Source organism: Varanus komodoensis, unplaced genomic scaffold (genome assembly GCF_004798865.1).
Source record: "Varanus komodoensis strain SLA01 unplaced genomic scaffold, ASM479886v1 scaffold20_1, whole genome shotgun sequence".
NCBI classification, from domain to species: domain Eukaryota; kingdom Metazoa; phylum Chordata; class Lepidosauria; order Squamata; family Varanidae; genus Varanus; species Varanus komodoensis.
Genome location: NW_025335587.1, coordinates 8760678 through 8779572, shown reverse-complemented (window position 1 = coordinate 8779572; position 18895 = coordinate 8760678). Strand labels below are relative to the sequence as shown.

Genomic DNA, 18895 nt, shown 5'->3' with positions numbered 1-18895 from the left:
CAGCTTTTTAAACTGACCCTAGAAATACACTGGCTATCCGTGCAACTCATTTAAGTGATATATGATCTAATCACCAAATATTTTAGGGGCTACATTTCATATCATTTGGTGTTTCCAACCAATTTTAAAAGCAGCTGCACACAAAGTATACTACACTAATTTAGTCTGGTTATCATTAGAGCATGGAATACAACCTGTCTAGGACCCACTGCAAGCTTCCATCTCTACTATTACTTCTACAAGATTAAATATCAGCTTATTGACCCTCATCATCCCAAAACTGCTTCCAGACATGTATTCAAGAGTCCCACAGCCTCTCTGGGATGAACAGATGTAAACAGAGTAGAGGGTTATCTTTAAACTGATGACATCCTAAACATCCATGACTTCCCTCAGTAGTTCCATGTAGACCTTGCAAAGCACAGAAAATAAGTTAGAGCTTTGCAGCATGAAATAAGGCAAAGTTTAGCCATCTGGTGCTTCCCATATGCTTAGGACACCAACTCCCATAATCCCTAATCATTGGCCATGCTAGTGTTTATTAATGTCCTAAACAAAACAACTGAGGGCACTCAGTTGCCTAGCCCTGCCATAAGTCCAGCCTTCCCCAACCTGGAGCCCTTCATGCTATCTGGAAGTTATTGGAATAATAATAGTGCAATACATCAGGATGTGAAAGTCTGCATAAAGCAACACCTTCCTCAGCACTCCCTTCTGAGACTGAATTTCCAGAAGGGACTGCAACCACCATAACACAATGTTTCCCAAGGCCAGCCTGGATAGATAGCCCAAAAGGATAATATCAAAAGTACTGAGAGCTCCAAGAAAATAATCAGGAATGTATTTTCTTCTCTTCCATTTCTCAGCACAAGTCGACCACCAGGGAGACCAAGGGAGTTTCTGCTCCAAAACTGGGCATCAAACTTCAAATCCATGCTTCCAGACATGGACTGGAACAGATTTCACTGAATGGCTGAGTGTGCTGTCTATTGAAACTTGATTGGTGTTAGCGGGATGGAAATTTCAACATGAAGCCAGATTCTGCAGCAACTATTCCTGTGCAAAGACCTGTATTAAAAACAGATTGGGCAAACAAACGGCTATGTGCAAAACCAAGGGCATTCCCATCCCACCCTGCACAGGCTGTGAGAGTTCCGAGGGTATTAAGTAAGGAGTGAAGATATTGCAGAGTTAGAGGAAGAATGCAGCAAAGAAAATGTCACTATCCCTTTGCCTGAGTGGAGCAATGATACAGATCAATGGCAGATGAAAGGTATGAGCAACTGTGTGAAGCAGGGACAAAGAGAAAATTTTATTGCCAATACGTACTTTATATCTTATACAACTTTGCAGAGACTGTCAGCTCCACATTTCTTAAACAGGCATTTCCTCTGCCTATCTTCACATCATAGGGGGCAATTGGCTTTGGCAATATTTTCCCCTCTAGTCCAACTTCCTCTGGCTCCATCACTTGTCTCACTCAGAAATCATGCTGGCAATGTCAGATCACACTCCAGGAGCACATTCCCTGGTTGAGGGGTATCAGATTTCAAGCTCACAGTCAATTTTGACCACATGGTCCTACCGTCTTTCTTCTAAACACTGGTCATTTACTGTTTTCTCAGCTTTTGCACCATTTTTCCTATTTTAAAATTTGAAATGCCTCTCTTAAAGCTTAGGTTCCAGCAGTAAGTACCAGTATTTTGGGCCCTGCCCACCACTGGAAAGTCACCTCAGGAAGCTGAGTTAGGTGCTCTGGCTGAAAGGGGTCTGTCACCATGCCTTGGTTGGCTCCTGCCTGGGCTCTTGCAATGTGCTCCACACAAGGAGCTGCCAAACTACTGTACCAGGCCATTTATAGGGTGCACATAGCTCCTCTGATACAACCTGATCGCTGGCTACAAGCGCATTTCTGGAAACAATCCACAGCACTGCTTGCATACACAACTTGGGACCAGACTATTTAAAGATTATTCTCTCATATGGACATTCTATTTCTAAAATCATCTGGAGTGGCCCTTCTTTCCATGCTGCCACTACTGGAGGCAAATGTAGTGGGATTAAGAGAGAGGAAGTTCTGGTTATTCCAAGGCTCTGGAACACTAAGCCAGGGAGCCCAGGATAGCTCCATGTTTGATGTATTTCTGCCAGCAGGCAATCATCTTTTTTATTCAGATGCAGCTTTGGCTTTTATGTTGAACTTTTTTTTGCTAAGACAGCTGGTGTTTATTTCTTTTTAAGGAAGTTTTTGTAATGCATTTGCTTTTAATATTTATTTATAATTATGTTTATCATGTAAGGAAAATAAGGAAATATAGACAAATGACACAATCCTATGCATAGAACAGAAACCATCCCACAACTCCCAGTATGCCCTGGTCAGCAAGGATAGCTGGAGCATGCTGGAGTTGTACGATTTCCCACCCCCCTAAATATGAGGATGTGTAGAATTGTGCCCTAGCTATTTCACCTTCTTCTTCTGACTACAGGTCCTAGTTCCCAGTAGAAACATGAGCATTAGCCCTGCTGAGTCAATATACATTAGAAAAAGGTGAGGAGGGCAAAAACGGGGAAACAGTCTTAGGTGTCTTAACCAATAGGCTCCAGCTAGCTACCTCCTCTCCTCTCCTGGCTGCCAAGTGGAGCTGATGAGTCTGTCTGCAAGCCCTGCAAAGAGGCAGGGGAGGAAGGGGCTAAACATGGGGAGAAAACCCCCTAACTAATACACTTTTTGAGCACACAATTGTTCATTTCCTACTGCTCTTGTTAAAATAGTTAAGTGGTAGTTGTAAGAATAATTTTGAAGGGTTAAGACTGAATCTTCCACACCCCAGGTTTGTTAATATGCTGATTTCTGTTCTAGGGACTCCCTGGTAACATATAAATAATCCACAACTGGTCCTGAATGTTCATATAGACCCTCATGAATTAATTCAGAACACTTCCCATCATTCCCATCAGGGAAATGATGTCGCTGAAATACTGCTCTGAGACAGGGAGAAGCTGTCAATGCAGCTATTCCTCATCCCAGCTTCACCCCCACCTGGGAGCTTGAGCAGTGCTGGTGTGGGAAGGAGCCACTGCATGGGCTTTTCCCACAGCTTTGGAGTGGTGTGGGAAGGACACTAGTTCAAGATTGCTAAGGTAACATTGGAACAGACTGAGGAGAGCTGAAGGAGATAAAACTATATTGCCCAAAGGGAAAAAAGATGCAATTTTCTGACAGATCTTCCATCTATAACTTCTATGGTTCTAAGGCAATAATGTCAGTGAGACAGATTATTGTCACAGATAATGGTCACCAGATGCTCCATAAATTGAAGAAGAAAGAGAGACATATTGATCCAACAGTAGCTTTCTGTCATCGTGTCTATGTCTATTACAGCAAATGAAGGGTATTTAATTATTTTCCTTAATGGCTACAATGGAAAACTCATGACTGTGCTCCAAGTACCACTATTGACCTGCTGCTTTTTTGTAGTATCATATTCATTAATAGATTTTTGTTGGCTACAGTCAGGTGGACATAACAGAAATAAGACTGCAAAATGTGACAATATACCAAAGGAAGCACAGCCATAGTACTTCTCAACAGTGATTCATTAACCTCTGCATAATGTATCTCACAAAAGCTTAATAGCTGCTTCCAATAGGACACAGAAAGTAACAGGCAGAACTATCACAGGGCAGACTGGCCCATTTTAAACAGGAATATGTGAGCCATGAAGACTCTGCAGGTTCTTCTGTGGCAGTGCAGGTCCAACACCTTGACTCTCTACAGGAAGAAAAGATGCAAGTACCTGCAAGTAGCCAGAGTTTCTGTATATCAGTAAACAGAGGATATTATCTTTTATACCCAAGATAAAAGCAACCAGCTGGCCCAGCTCCATTTCTTTTCTGCCATGTGGCTTACAGCTCATTAGAAGATCAGATTTGTAGAAGATAGGGCCCCAGGCCATCATGCAACACATTCCTCATCTGTAATTCAGGATGTGGTAATTAGAACATTTTCTAGGGAATCTGAATGAGGGCCTGTAGAGGTAGGTTCTTCTGCCCCACCTGGGAGCACCTGATCTTTTGTATACAAGTTCTGACTGGAGGTATGGAACAAGACATAACTCTGAAAGGAAAACTGGTTGGGAATCACAGTGGTGTAGTGTAGTTACAGAGTTCTGCCATATATTAGTAAGTTCTGAAACCATAACTATATAAACTGAGTATTTATTCGGGTGCAAATAATTTAATCATAGACATTGTACTGGGTGTGTAGCTACCTTTTATTAATGGTTTTTTTTTACAAAAGACTGTCCCTTTCCGTGAGCTGGATGATGTCAGGCTGGACATCAGCAGATGAAGTGCTAGTGCAGGGATCCTGGCCATGCTAGCAAGGAAACTTCTTCATTCCCACAGACCAACGTGTGTTATGTGACTTCTAAAAGACTCCCTCTGTTGAAAAAAACTGAAAGACAGGAAACCACACAAGCCTGTATGGTACCAGCCTGGTGCTCAATTATCAAGTAATGAAGAAATCCATGAAGACTCGTATTTTAAAAGTAATTTTGATCAGCACTGTCAGCTCCCTATTTTACGTCCATAAAGGCACACAAGAATATTAACATGTTTTGGGAAGAATGAGAAAAAATTGTTAATTTTAAGGTAAAACATATATCAGTCAGTTTGATCTATCTAATGATCAAATAAAGGAAATCTGCTAGAGAAGCCAGTACCTTAAAATATATGATAGTCTTCAAAAGTACCAAATAAGTTAAAAAGGACATCACATCTGTGTGGGATTAAAGAATGCCATTAAAAAGGAGACTGAGAAAAAGAAGAGGAAGAATGGAAATAGAAAGATTTTATATTATTCAGCTTCATGGAGTGCATTTGATCAAGGCACATTAAAATAAAACAAAATCCTTAAGTCAAAAGCTTTTAGGTGTATTTATGGCTGCATAACAGTTTATACTAGTTTAAAAACGGAACCGGTTCAGAACTGAACCAGAGTGCAAACTCAGGTTTGATTCTGCTTGATTTTCTTACCAAGTACCCTCATTATCTCCCCTTGCTTTCCTTCCCTGTTAACAAGAGTTATGTGATGAAAGTGCTAAGATAAAGTAATGGTAAGGAGGATACCACAAGAGATGTTTGAGAAGCATGAGTAATATACTACTTGTCTGCTTTGTTTTACTTCCCCAAGTCTTCCTGCGGCGAAAGGAAATTCATCTTTTCTGGCAGTCTCCAGCCTTTTTAGGTCTGAGAGCTCCCCAAGCACGCTGGAGTACAGGTGAATGGATGTGAGCTTCTATGAGTACAGTATTAGAAGGAAGGATTAATGCAATGTTTTGCCTGGTATATCATGTCTGAACTTCAAATCACAGAAAGAGAGCATTCTAGAAGGAACAAGAGGTCATCTAGTCCAACCTCCTGCTCAGTGTAGTAATTTTGCAACTATGGTGAGGATTTGTTTGCAAAAATCACTGTAGGTGTAGCAATAACTATAAGGTCATGTGTCTCCCTATGGCCATTTGGTTGAAATTTTGCCAAAATAATAGCCATAGAGAGTACTTTGTTCAGTTAGTGATGCATCTGGCCCTTACATAGATTAAGGTTTGTTCTTGGTTTCCTTTCTTGTAAGTTGTCCAGAGACTTTTTTTGGGTAATGGACAGCATAGAAAATTTTTAAATAAATACAAATAAATAAATAAATAAATAAATGGATTTATAACCACAGAATTGGCAGTCATAGTGATCTTCTAAGGGGGTCCCACCTACAGCTGTGTTGACTAGTTCCTAAACATCCCACATTTCTTTGCTATAAGCTGCAGTGGTTCTGAGGTTTTGCATAAATGATTTGTCTCATCAATTGCTCATTTTTAGGTTCCAGGTGGTATTTAGTCTTGAAAGCAGAAAAAAAATGTTTTAATTCCAGAGTTGTTAAGGCAATGTAAGACCAAAAACTCTATATATATTTATTTTATTAACTCTCTATATAGCAAGCAACTGGAGGGTTTATAGCATGGGTCCTCAAACTACGACCCGCGGGCCAGACCCAGCCCACCATGCCTATTTATCCAGTCTGCCTCAGAGGTTTTGGACTCACCTGGAGAAAATGATCTCCGAGCAAGTCCAAAACCTCTGAGATGGTGCAGGCGTCCTCAGAAACTGAGCAGAGAGAGAGCCGGCGCATGCCAAAATTTCAACAGCTCAACTGTGCGTGTGCCGGCTCTCCCCCCCACTTCCCCATTGCACACATATACAGAGCGGGAATATGGAGTGGGAAACAGAAAAGAGGCAGGCAGAAGAAAAAGAGAGATGAAGAAGGCGAAGAAACTAACAAAAGAATTGAAAGTAAGAAAAATAGAACTTTTAAAATCTATTTTTTAATTATGTGAGCCCGGGGGCAGCCAGCCGCGCAGCATTCTCCGCGCGAGCAAGGCGCCAGCCCTTGCCCTCACCAGCCCTGTTGAAAATTTGAGGACCCCTGGTTTACAGAATGGTCAGTTCATACCATGGCTATCAATGGAGCCCTGACAAACCTATATCACCATCGACCATCTTAAATTTAAGTGATCTCTCTTTTGCAAGGAACCCACGGCAGCTTACGAGGGTCTCCTTCTCTCCATTTTATCCTCACTTCAGCAACCTTGTGAGATATGTAGGCTGAGTGTTAGCACCTGGCCCAAAGTCACTCAGTGAGTTTCACGGCTGAGTGAGGACTAGAAACTGAATTTCCTGAGTCCAACATTATAACCACTCTGTCACACTGGCACTTTGTGAAGTTAAAAGTGGCCACAAAGGAAAAAGGAAGCTCATAAAAAGTTATCAAAAGTTGCATTTTTTGTTATTTTGACCTATTGCATGGCCTATTGATTTCAATCAATCAGTTCTCTGCAACTATCAAAGAAAACATAATCAAAGAAATGTATTGGATCCCAAAGTGCCCTGCCTCTGCACACAGAAGGACCTTTTTCTGATCGAGGCCAAGATCACTATGGGAGAAAACTGAAATACAGAGGAATACTTCTTGTACATTGTTTTGCAAAACCCTATGCACTGTTTTTTCCTACTGCAGTATGCAGACCAAACACTAAAACTTCCTTTCTCCTATTCTTTACAGAGGCATATCTTGAAATTTACCAGCCTTCTTTCTTAACTTCAGCCAATCTTCTGAAATTCCCTGCTACCTTCACTGATTAAACACTTTTAAGTTCTTTAATTCTCCTGATATTGCTAGTTTGAGGAGCTTACATTTGCTTCAGGACAATAGTTGTACTAGGACAGATATCTATTTGTTATTTAATACAATAAGGTATATTAAGGTATGTTTAATCCTGTACACGTTTAGAAAGAAAAAAGCTCTATAACTGCCAGAATTCTCTAGCCAGTCATGCCCTAACCTGCTTAGATGAGTTATGCTTGCAAGTTAAGTATCTTTTAGCCTGTAGACTCACAATAGCAAATTCAAAATCAAGTTATTTACTTATGTACATTATTTGTATACTGTCTAAACATATGCTAAACAGTGAATAGTACAAACTTAAAAGAAGTAAAAGAATAAGAACAATATATTGAAAACAAGATAACATTAAAACTGTGTGTGAGCAGCAAGAAAGGCTTCCTGGAACAATCATCATATTTAGCAGGAGCTGAAAAGAGCATCTTGTTGAAGCCTGCCTGAACTCCAAAGGCAGGAAATGCTCCAGAAATGCACTGAAGGCTCCTCTTTGGGTGGATTCCAGTTGGGTCTATGTGGACCCACCAGGAAAACATCCTCGCATGACCTCACTGATTGGATAGGTTGATTCTTCCTTTTGGTATGGCATGCACTTTGTTCTGCCTATACAACTTCAAAAGTAAAAAGTACTGCTTTACATTCTTTTATTATTTAAAAATGCTTATTACTGCATTCAAAGCACATAAAGGGAATTTGTAGGGGCTGTGCCCTTACCAGGCAAAATATAGAAAAGGAGAATGGACATACACCTTAGGAACACCAGAAGGGTGTACAGTTACTACTCAAAAACTACTCTGAATCACGTAAGTGATTTTGGAAACAAATTTATGGCATCCTGACATTGTCTGGGGGAATACAGGCTGGGGTCCCACAGTTGACCTCAAAAAAAAAATCACCAAGGTCAAAACCAGGACTCCCTGTGTTCTTTCTGAGCTAGTAAGACTCTCAAGAAGGCTGGGCAGTTTTTAAACCAGTGCAGTGGGGATATTCTGGGAGGCAGGAAAGGGAGAAACGAGGCTCCACCACCTTCCAAAGAATCCTGAAGATGCCTCAGTCCCTTCTCTTCATAAAGTGTAAAAAATCATTTAGATAGTCAGAATTAATCATTTTGGGGAAGGTGATGCAGGTGCAGAGGCAATCTTAGCCCTCCTGCTCCTTCTGCCTTTGCCTGGATGACTGAAGATTTAGGAGCAGCAACACTGGATGGTTGCTGGGGCAGCAACAGTGGTTACACACTGAGGGAATTTTGGAATAAGACCAAGGCTTAAACGGCCTCAAAGGCTATGGGGTAGAACAGCAATAGCACTTCCTTCTGGGATGTGACAATGTCATGATATTTAGGTGCATACACAAGAAATAACACAAGAAAAGTTAAACTAATGGAGAAGACTTGAAAAGTAGCTCATTATTTCAGCAGCGGCACAACAATATCAATAGTACCTTAAAATATTTCATTCAAGCACTCCAACCTTTCAAATTGAAAGCCCAACCTCCCTACAGTGCCATTAAAAAGCCACTGCAGAATAAACTCAATTTAGGTTAAGAATACTTTGAGAGGAGTTTTCTTCTTTCCCTTTTTGGAGTGATACCACCATTTTACAATATATTTGCACTATGCAGTCCTTTTGGGGGCAAGCCAAACTAATTTATAGTAATATTTTGGGATAACGGAATCTTGACAACCATGGAAAGCAGTATTCAATACTGCAAAGTCTTGCCTAAAATACAGTATTGAATATCCGCAGCATTTGCAACTGCAGACGCATTCAGCCTCTGGGGCCTTCACATTCCAGCTTATGGGTTAAAGCTGTATCTCAAACTTAAAAGTGGTGCTGGGCATCACCTAGGACTCCTAAACTGTCACCTAAGTGACCATTATTACCTGGTTCCACTTCATGCCATCCACTCGACTGACTGCCACTTCCTGGAGACCGCCCCTGGCTTGTATAAAATGGCTCTTCACCAGGACTGTCCATTTCATCCTCTACAGATTTGAGGCGCTTTGTAGAGCTGGAATTGAAGTACATGCACATTACTGTACAAACTGAAGTGGGATGAAATGCCTGGCTACCTTTTATAGCTGCAATCCTGGAAAACCTACTTGCTCCAAAGCAGAGGTGATACAGCTTCCTTCTGCCTTCCCGCCCCACCTATCCAGGGAGGGAAATCCCTCTGGCAATTCCTTGCTGCAAAAGAATGCACTAGTGAGTTTGGGCAGGGGGTAAAGATATGTTGACTATACATGATCTGACTAACAAATTCAGCTTAAAAATGAATTTCTGTTTTCTCAGGAATGGAAATCCTTCGTAACCCGGGAAGTGCCTGAATATTTAAGGCACTAACAGCAGCAAACAACAACAACAGTGTGACCCACAAGAAAATGTTATATTTTGGAGTGCTTCTCTTCAGGTTTCTAGCCAATCTGTCATGCCCATTTCATTACCTTTCCACCCACCATGATCTTTCATTTTCTTTCTCCTAGAACAGCATTCCATGAGGAAGAAGCATGCTCAATCTACATTGGGAATTTTGGGAACAGGTGTGGGGTTTGGGGCAGGGGGTGGTTGTAAAAGGCACTTCTCTAAATTTTGGGATTTCTCAGTCCTATTGATACTGCCTTGGGCATTGCTGGTGCAGCTTTGGCTACATCAGGGTCCACATATGAGTAAAATATTAGTGTAGAATAGTGAAAGTTACAGGTAAGATTTTCCATTGCATTTTAATATAGGAATGTCTTTTAAACAGAGAAGTGCATTTATATTTATAATCCACTTTTTCTGCAAGGGCCCCAACACAATCTACATAATTCTCTTCATCTCCATTTTATCCTCACAGCATCCCTTTGAAGTACGTTAGGCTGTGAGTCAGTGACAGTGCAAAAATAACCCATGTGGCATATGGTTGAGTGAGGAATCTAATCCAGATCTCCCAAGTCTCAGTCCAACTCTAACCACTATGCCACCCTAGCTGTCTAATTATCCAACTATTATGACTTTCAGTTTAACATGCCATCATATAAAAGAAGGGGTAAGCAAGGCAAGGACTATCGTAAATGGAAAATACCCAAGAGAACAAATCTGACTTAAGGAGCCATAAAAGTGCAGTGAGAATACTAACTCATGTAGCTAGCCAAGGAGAGCAATCCCTCAAAGATTAAATAAAAAAGCACCATCCCCAAATCCACTTCCTGAAACTTCAAAAGACAAAAGTTAACTGTTACTCATCACTTGCCACATACTTTCCTCTCTCCTGCAACATTCAGGCAAAGCCTGAAAAGAAAGATAGCCCTTCTGCTGTGCTCTCAAGGTCAATCGACTCTGACAGTGTCATGTGGGGAATTGCAGAGCCAGAAGCCCTCCATCTCCTTAGCTGCAGTGAGAGGAACTGGCAGCACTGGGGGATGGGGAAAGAAGGGTCCTATTGAATTCACTTTCCAATACAGGGTCAGCAAATATTACATCTGTGGTCAGCAGTGTGGAGTCTATTGCACATTTCTGTGTACAAAGGAAGTTGACACTCCCAAGGATAAGCTACCTGGCTAAACATCTTAGGAAGTGAGACTGCTTTCTGTATTCAGAGATACAGCAAGGGAATAAAAAATAGTAATGTGTGGCCACAATTACCATAACTTTTAAGTTTTTACGGAGATAGCGCACACTGGGTCTTGAAACATTGCTCCAGTAAGGGTTTTGTTCTTTGACATTTGAAGGAAACCTTTCATGGCATCAGCAGATACAGCAAACACATGGGTCACTTGCACCTGGGGACAGGGAAATGTTTGCCTCCTCCACTGTGCCCCTATTTTTGCCTCTTCCCTTTTCCCTCTCACACTTATGAAGCATTTTAATTTTACAAGGAAAAGTGAATGTTTAAGAGTATGTTTACTACACTGCTATGTGCACATAAATGTGGCCTTCCTAGCCTTTCATCTCATTGCCCTTATATTTCTAAATTTTCATTTCAGTTCATGAGAGCTAGGCACTCATTTTTCAAACTATTACAAATAACTTTTCAGGCATTCAAGCCATAGTCCAAGAATGCCAAAGAGGAGAAGTATATGTCCCGTTTTCAACCTCAGCTCCCAGAAAAGCAAGTTCTGAAAACTTGTTTGCAAATTCCTAAACCTGCATTCAAGTTTTTAATAAAATGCTTTATCATACTTGACACTATGTGAGGAAGCGTGGTTATTGGCACATTAAAATGTGCATTTATCCTGTTTGAAATGTGTTCTTTCCACATAAACAGAAAAAAGAGCACAAATGAACATGGAAACCAAGCTAAGTCAAGCTTCAAGGTGCTGTTCAGAGAATTTGGGTGAGCATGAAAAGCACTTGTTTGCTGATCCCTGCTGAAGAATATCTCAAACCACACCTTCCCCAGGTCTGTCTTCAAGGAATGTTAAGTATCAGCAAGAAACATTTTTGTCTACAGTACAATCATTGTCTTGATAATTCTGCTAGTCTCAATGCTAAGATGTGCATGAAAGTAAATGTTACTGAAAATGGTAACAGCATACTTTAAATAAACATGTTTATAAGTGTGCTATAAGCCTGTAATTAAGGACTTTCTTTTGCCTAACAAAGAATAACGTACTGAAAAGAAAAAAAAACAAACATTGTGCAGTCATTAACTACTGATGCTGTTTATAATTAATTTTTGTAAGTGTCAGTTATTTGTAGAAGTACACCAGAGTTACAGCTGAGCTTTAAAGTATCATTAATAATCCATCTATTCTCCCAGTCATCAAAATCTATTAGTTAAAACAGAGATTGTCCTAGTATATTTGTAGAAAGCAAAAAAATAATAAAATATTTGTGTGAAGGATAGACTTCAATATATTTTAAAATTCTGCAGATGGCTGAGCAGAACAAGCCCTACTTCACATTACATTTTCTTATATATCATGCCTGTGTCGGAATACATGTGTCTTCAGTCATTTGCAAAACACTTGCATGAATCTAGTCTGATAAGTGTATCTAAAGTGAAAACATTCAGCCAACTGGAATGTGAGGACCCATGTGAGTACAGCTATATATGCATGTGAGTAGTCATTAAACAAAATGGTTTTACACATGCTAAACACACTGTATCCTCCACTAAAGTGATATCTTCATTGGTAATATATTAGGTGTAGAACAGCCCTCTAAGATCAAAATAATTAATCCATTTTAACTAGAAGGGGCAGAATCAGTTCAGATCATTTATAGCATCCCAGATGACACAAGTTTTAGGCTTGCTTATAGGTCGAATTGCATGGAAGTTGAAAGAAAGGGATCATGATATAAAAATCATTGTCTTCAAATTAGCATCTAAACCACAAAATCTACACTCACAGGGCCCCAGAACCAATAATTCCTCAACATGGATAGGCCTAGAATATCAACTGTTCTGCAAGTAAGCCCCACTGATCTCAATGGAATTTAAGTCTGAGGAGACATGCATAAGATTGTGCAGTAAGACATTATGCTACACAATTTTAGAACAAAGCCTACAATTCCCATCATGCCCCAGCCAGCATGCTGGGAATTGTAGATCTTTCTCTCTATACATGCATAGAATTGCATCTTAGTTCACATTATACTGAGGAATGCTGAGAGTTGTAGGTCTTATTTCTGCCCCAATAAGCATAGGGTTGCACCCTAAATCCCTAAAGCTGTATCTATACATTGATTTCTAAAGGACAAACCCTGAAATGTGCATTAGTATCTTAGTTACTGTCTTAACAAAGAGCATATATTGGTTGATCTGAAGACTGCTGTTCACTTGTCCTTTTTGCAACATGACAACAAGCTGTTGCACAAAGAAACATATTTTTACAAAGTAATGGAGCAAGCCAGCCACAGTTTTCTGTCATATATTAAACAGAGCCCCAATTAAGTTGTCCTGGTAAAGTATGGGGCATTCCTGCTGTGTGAATGAGCCTGCACAAGACTGTGGCTTCTGTGTGCTCCCCATCCTTCTTCTTCCTTTTGTACAGCTGTGAGAAAGAGGCAGGCAACAAGCACACTACCATTTCATTGAAATATAATGGGAAGCCATGGTTTGATCCCAGTTTGTTCTCGCTAACTAGGATATCTGACCAGTTGCTATGCTGGCTGCGGAGAATGGGAACTGTACTTCAGCACAACTGGAAAGCACCAACTTGGGAAAGGCTGGCTTAAGAAAATCCCTGAAATTGGACATCACAGCATATCCTTTCAAAAGTTTTATTCCACTGATCTAAACAAATGATTAATGCACATCAGTATTAAGAAAAAGAAGTGTGTGTGTGTGTGGTGGGGGGAACCCTTCTTCTGTAGTTTTGCAAAACTCCAAAGTATAAATAAAGAGCTTTGAGACAGTTTAAAGATGACACGTCATTCTATTATTAGAACTGTCCAGTGTCTTAAGCTGAGTATATCAGGCAACATGAGCACTAAATGACAGCATTACTCATATTGAAATGTCCACATAGCCATAACCCATATCATGCACAGATCAAATTACCTGGTGGAGGAGGTGCTTGGTAAAGATCTCCTCATTGCTCCTGGGCTCATGCTATAGTATGAGGAACTTTCCAAATCTGAGAGTGAGAAATTAGGGCCTGTTCCTGCAGCTATTGGCGCTGAAGAAACAAAGAAAAAGAAGTCAGTAAGCCACATGGAAAAGGAATAATTACATTTCAAATATTCCCTTTCATCTTAATGACGTTAACCAGCATGTAGGTAGAAAGGTATAAGTAAATTGGTACTGTAATCAGAAAGATTAAAAGCTCATCATGCAACTTTATGATTAAGTAGTTCTTTGAAGGTCTTTTCCTGATGGCAAAGTCTTATTTTGTACCACATTTCAATGATTTCATTCTGGAAAACTGGAGGAAAATGGTTTCTTCTTTGTTTTCCCATGACCACTGTGATTGGGTAAGTTAGCAATGTTCTCTCAACCAGTTCTCAGTGTTTGTTCTCTTACGTTCTTGGTAAAACCTCTGTTTTCTCTTGACTGTACAAATGTCTGTAACGAACTAGCTTTTCACAAAGATATTACTAACTCCCTTCTCTACAGTGCAAAGATAGAAGGTCATGAATCTTCTGCCATCAATAATATGGATCTGGCACCATCCACAGAAGAAGTCACTAAAGGCCTTTCCAGATAAACATTTTATTACAGAATAAATAGTAATAAAATTTATTATTATTCAGTAGTTATTCAGTAGTTGCAGGAGATCCATAGTCACCCCTCCTTTCCTGTTCTCAAGAAATTTCATTTCTGTTTTGGTTTTCTTTCCATCATTTAAGCTTCATCATTTCAGCTTTTGTTCCTAGGAGTACTTGAGCAGCGTTGCAACAGGGAACACTATGAATTGAGGTTGTTCTGATGTCATGGACACCTAGCAGGGCCAATTCACACCTGCCTATTTATTCCCCTCTGACTGGACATCACACAAATAAAGCATGTACACATACACACAAAGAAAGAAAGACAGCACCCAAGCGGGTAAGCGTACCTCTTCCACTGCAGGGAACACAAGTCAAGTTATACATTCAGCTGCAACTAATCAAGAGTTTATATTTGCATATTCATTACTGAATGGTGTGGTTTAGATGTAATACCCAAACCATGGTTTAGGCACTGTGACTGAGCCATGGGATCATGCAGTTCATCTGAGAAACCATGGCTTCCAGTTCTAGTTGGGAAAACAAGCAGAATCAGTAATTTGAAAATTTGGATGAAATGGTAAAATATGCTTTGCCAGGTAGGGCTTTTAGAGCAGAGGTTAAGTGCATGAAATGGTGAGATTAGGAAGTCTGAAAATCCAATGGCAGGTAAGCTATAGTTTGGTGCAACCTATGGACCAGGTCACTGATTGCAAATGACTTGCATGACAGATTAAAAACCACCTTCAGGATGCCCTATATCAAATTTATACTTTCAGAAAGTAAGCTGAGCAATCAAGTGTTGAGCAATCGTATTGCATATTTATGTGAACCAATGTTTAGACACTACTGTGACCATGGCATTGCTAGTAACATGTAGCATTTTGCCTTCCTCTGTGCCCATGCCTTTTCTGAACTCCATTAACATCAATCTCACCACTGCTATCATCATCATTGTAGGGGTTGAGAGGTACTCAACCAAGGAAGACTTCAACAATTCTTTAAAATTAAATAAATGAAGCACTGGCCACTAGCAAGGCAGCCCTCAATGTTGTTTTTCCCAAAGATCCTAAAATTCAGTATAGTAGGAAATGATCGATGAAAAGGTTCATATTTTTATCTCATTGGCCAATCCTGACCTAGCCTTTACAAGGGCTACTGCATGCATCAGCATCAAGTATAGAATCTTAACTCCAATCCCTTACCAGTCAGACAGCAAGAAGCTTAATGGCAGCTGGGCCACTGAAACTCCCTCATGATGGTTTGAAAATGCCATTACAATTTCATCCTCTCTATGCATTGCGATAGCAAGTGCCATCAAGGGCTTCTTTGTAACTGAGTAAAGCTGGATGCCTCATCTAATTTTCTTTCTGTGCAATGGGTTGGTGGTCACGAATTTCTTGTTCCCACTATTATTAATTTATATCCTGTTGTCTCATCTTGCAAGGAACTCAAGACAGCTTGCATAGTCCCACCTCCATTTTATCCTTGCAACAGTCATCTAGGTTGGGTTGACACTTAGTGACTGGCCCAAAGTAACCCAGAGAGCTTGATGGCTGAGTGGGGAAGAGAACCTGGCTCTCTCGAATCTCATCTTAACCACTACATGGCACTAGCTCTACTGGACAATACTTTGTAACAATAAATGTGGCAATGTATGAACAAGCCAGGAAGTCTACTTGGTCAGAGCTTGCATCCATCTCACCCAGTTTTGTCTGCTCTGATTACAGTGGCTCTCAGATTTTCCTAGCATTTGTTTCCTGAGATCTAATTTTCTAAAGATGCCATCAAATGAACTTGGTATGTTCAGCATGCAAAGTATGCTGTACGCTATTCCACTCAGCCCATTAGGGTCTGACTGCTAAACTGCAGTCCTCAGCTGGACAGCTACAATGTACTAAGTGGTTAACAGAGTGCACCTGAAGTCCAGGAATAACGGATGATACGAAGAACAAAATGCTCCTCAGACTCATCTCATACAGTTGTCTCATGTAATCTATGGCATACTCCAAGCAGTGGTTTAAGGACAACCAGTGAATTGATATGCATTGATAGCAATGCATTTTTAAAAGCACAGGATGGAAAGAATGCAATGATATTAAAATAGAAGCCAGTCTGTAATGATCTTTAAAAGGAATTAACTGGGGAAATAATTTACAAGAACACTCTAAACTCATTTGCAATCTTACTTTAACTACAATATGCTTCCTGTGCAATGGGTGAATGAAACTTTTAAAAAGGCATTGTAAAATTAACTCATTTTATCAATTTGTGCTGTCTGCTAGAGTTTCCTGACAGCAGAGACAAGGGGCAGTAAAACTGATGAATTTGCATGGAAAAAGGAACCAGTGTAAGTAATTTGTGTAAAAGGTAACACGGACATGGACTGCTATAATTCAGACACCCTGCGGTTAGCAAACTGCTGCAGTGTGAACAGTTATGGGTTAGAAAAATGACCACACTGCAGTCAGTCTGACTTAAATGGAAATCAATCATAAAGGTACACTCTGCAGCATCCACTCCACAGTTTTAGCAACTTCTTGGCCAAACACATTTGTACTTTTAAAAGCCTTTGCTTGATAAATTTTCTTTTACGGAAGACCTGGGGAAGGCCTAGCTTGAAAGGTTAATACTGTGTTTTTCAAGTAGGAACATGGTAATTTCACTTTCCAACTACTGTAAGGTTTATTAAACAGATTTATTTGAGATAGGGTGAATAAAAATTCCTTATACAAGGCCCAAATCTACGCACATAGAACTAAGTCCTACTATATTCAACAGGACTGAGTTTCAGATAAGTTGGCATAGGGACTGCAGCACAACTGTAGGTATGTCTCTTCAGACATAAGCCCCACTAGTTCAACAGGACTTACTCCTAGAGAAGGATATACAGGATATTCCAATCAGGTGCTCTCATTTTTAGGAGGCTTAGATCTCTCAGGGTACAGAAAAACATCCTGCAATTGCTAGCAGGCTGGACTGTACAACTTTTTTTCATTTGAAGCATGCATAGCATTGTGCCCTTAAAATTTAATTTGGTTTCATTAAGCAATTGCTTTTGAATATATACAGATATTACTGGGCAGTGGCAGTGGAGTCAATAGGACTATTTGAAATATTTTCCCAGTGAACAGTTCAGACTAAGCATAATGTGAGAAGAAAGAGATGGGAGGAAATGGAAATCTACTGTATTTTAGATATATCACTTGGAACTTAACCACTTTATATCAGGTTAGAATTCAGACACTTTTTGGAGAAGAGCATGCACCGTCAGCATTAATTAATAATTAATGGAGAAACCAAGATTCAAGATTCTTGAAAACAGAGACCCCTCTGAAAAATTCATTATGGCGCGCATGGTACACGTGCAAAAAGCAGGAGATAGTGGCATTAAGTACAGCAACAGCAAGCCAGGTTTCATGCTGACTTGGATTGATCTAGGGAGTCTACAGGAGCTGCATGCAGTAATGGCAACTACTTGGCCCCAGTTGAAGGTTCAACTTTGGAGGTGGGTAGGATTTTTCAGCTGCTGAGCTTCAATCACTGACACCTCTTCCAGCTCCAAAACCGAGAAGGTGGTCTGTCTTGTAGCTGTGTGGCCAAGGCACCTGAAGAGACCCAACCATAGCAAACTGGTATGCCTCTTTTGATCTGGAGCAGGAAAAGCAGGCAGGAAACCTGCTGCCTGAAGGCACTCTAAGCAACTTTAAGCAGCCACCCTTAACAGTTCACAAGCCTTGGAGGTCACTCTGTGGCTGTGTACCAAGTGCCTTTAGGCAGTGGCACCTAGCAGATTGCCTTCTGGCCCCAGGCCTTCTCAGGAAATGCTAGCAGGGGAATGAAATGGTAACTAGAATGTTCGGCGAAGTCAGCAAGGAGAGCCAATAATTTCTGTCCTCCACTCCTCATACAGAGCAGCAGAAGGAGAGACTTGCTGAATGAGACTAGAGGCCTGTCTACTTCAGCACTTTGTTCCTAAGCAGTCAAGCAGGTACCTATGGGAAGCCCACAAGCAGGAGACTCTGTGTGGTGGGTAGAAACAGACATATAGGAAGTGGTACCTGCAGCAAAGTGTTGCAGTGCTGAGTGTTCCTCTTCCATGCTCTCCTCCAGGATATTCATTCCATTTCCTAATTCACTTAGTTCTCAGTTTTTTTCTCCCCAACAGCCAATAAGTACACAGCTTATTCTTCATGGGACTCCTTTTGGGATTTTGTCCCTTAGCTTTAAGTTCACAAGATCTTTTATTTGCTTGTTTTGTACTTTTGTACTTCAGGTTTACCAAGACTTTGGATATGTTCCTTTGTGTGTTGGTGCCGCTGTTTGGGTAGAACATCAGAAATAGGAGGAATGATGAGCTGAAGCTACATATTAAACAGTAAGCAATAATCCCTTCAGTTATTTCCACATGTGTGGAATCTGGTAGCCAGCACAGAAACTAGCAAGAGTAGAAACAGAATTTGGACATTTTCACTGCAATTTTAAAATAAAATAAAAGCTTTATATCTTTGAAAGCATGAAACTGAGT

The 18895-nt window shown here is 40.4% G+C and overlaps 1 protein-coding gene across 4 annotated transcripts in view; it reads right to left on the bottom strand.

The window, feature by feature from the left end:
* NFIA (nuclear factor I A) overlaps nucleotides 1–18895 on the bottom strand; it is a 407074-nt gene that overhangs the window by 96652 nt on the left and 291527 nt on the right. For all 4 annotated transcript variants that reach the window (XM_044430438.1, XM_044430439.1, XM_044430437.1 and 1 more), the window contains exons 5-6: nucleotides 13721–13838; nucleotides 9117–9244 (exon numbers count right to left, since the gene is read on the bottom strand). In XM_044430438.1, the coding sequence (XP_044286373.1) occupies nucleotides 9117–9244; nucleotides 13721–13838 (246 nt within the window). The remainder of the gene's footprint in view (nucleotides 1–9116; nucleotides 9245–13720; nucleotides 13839–18895) is intronic.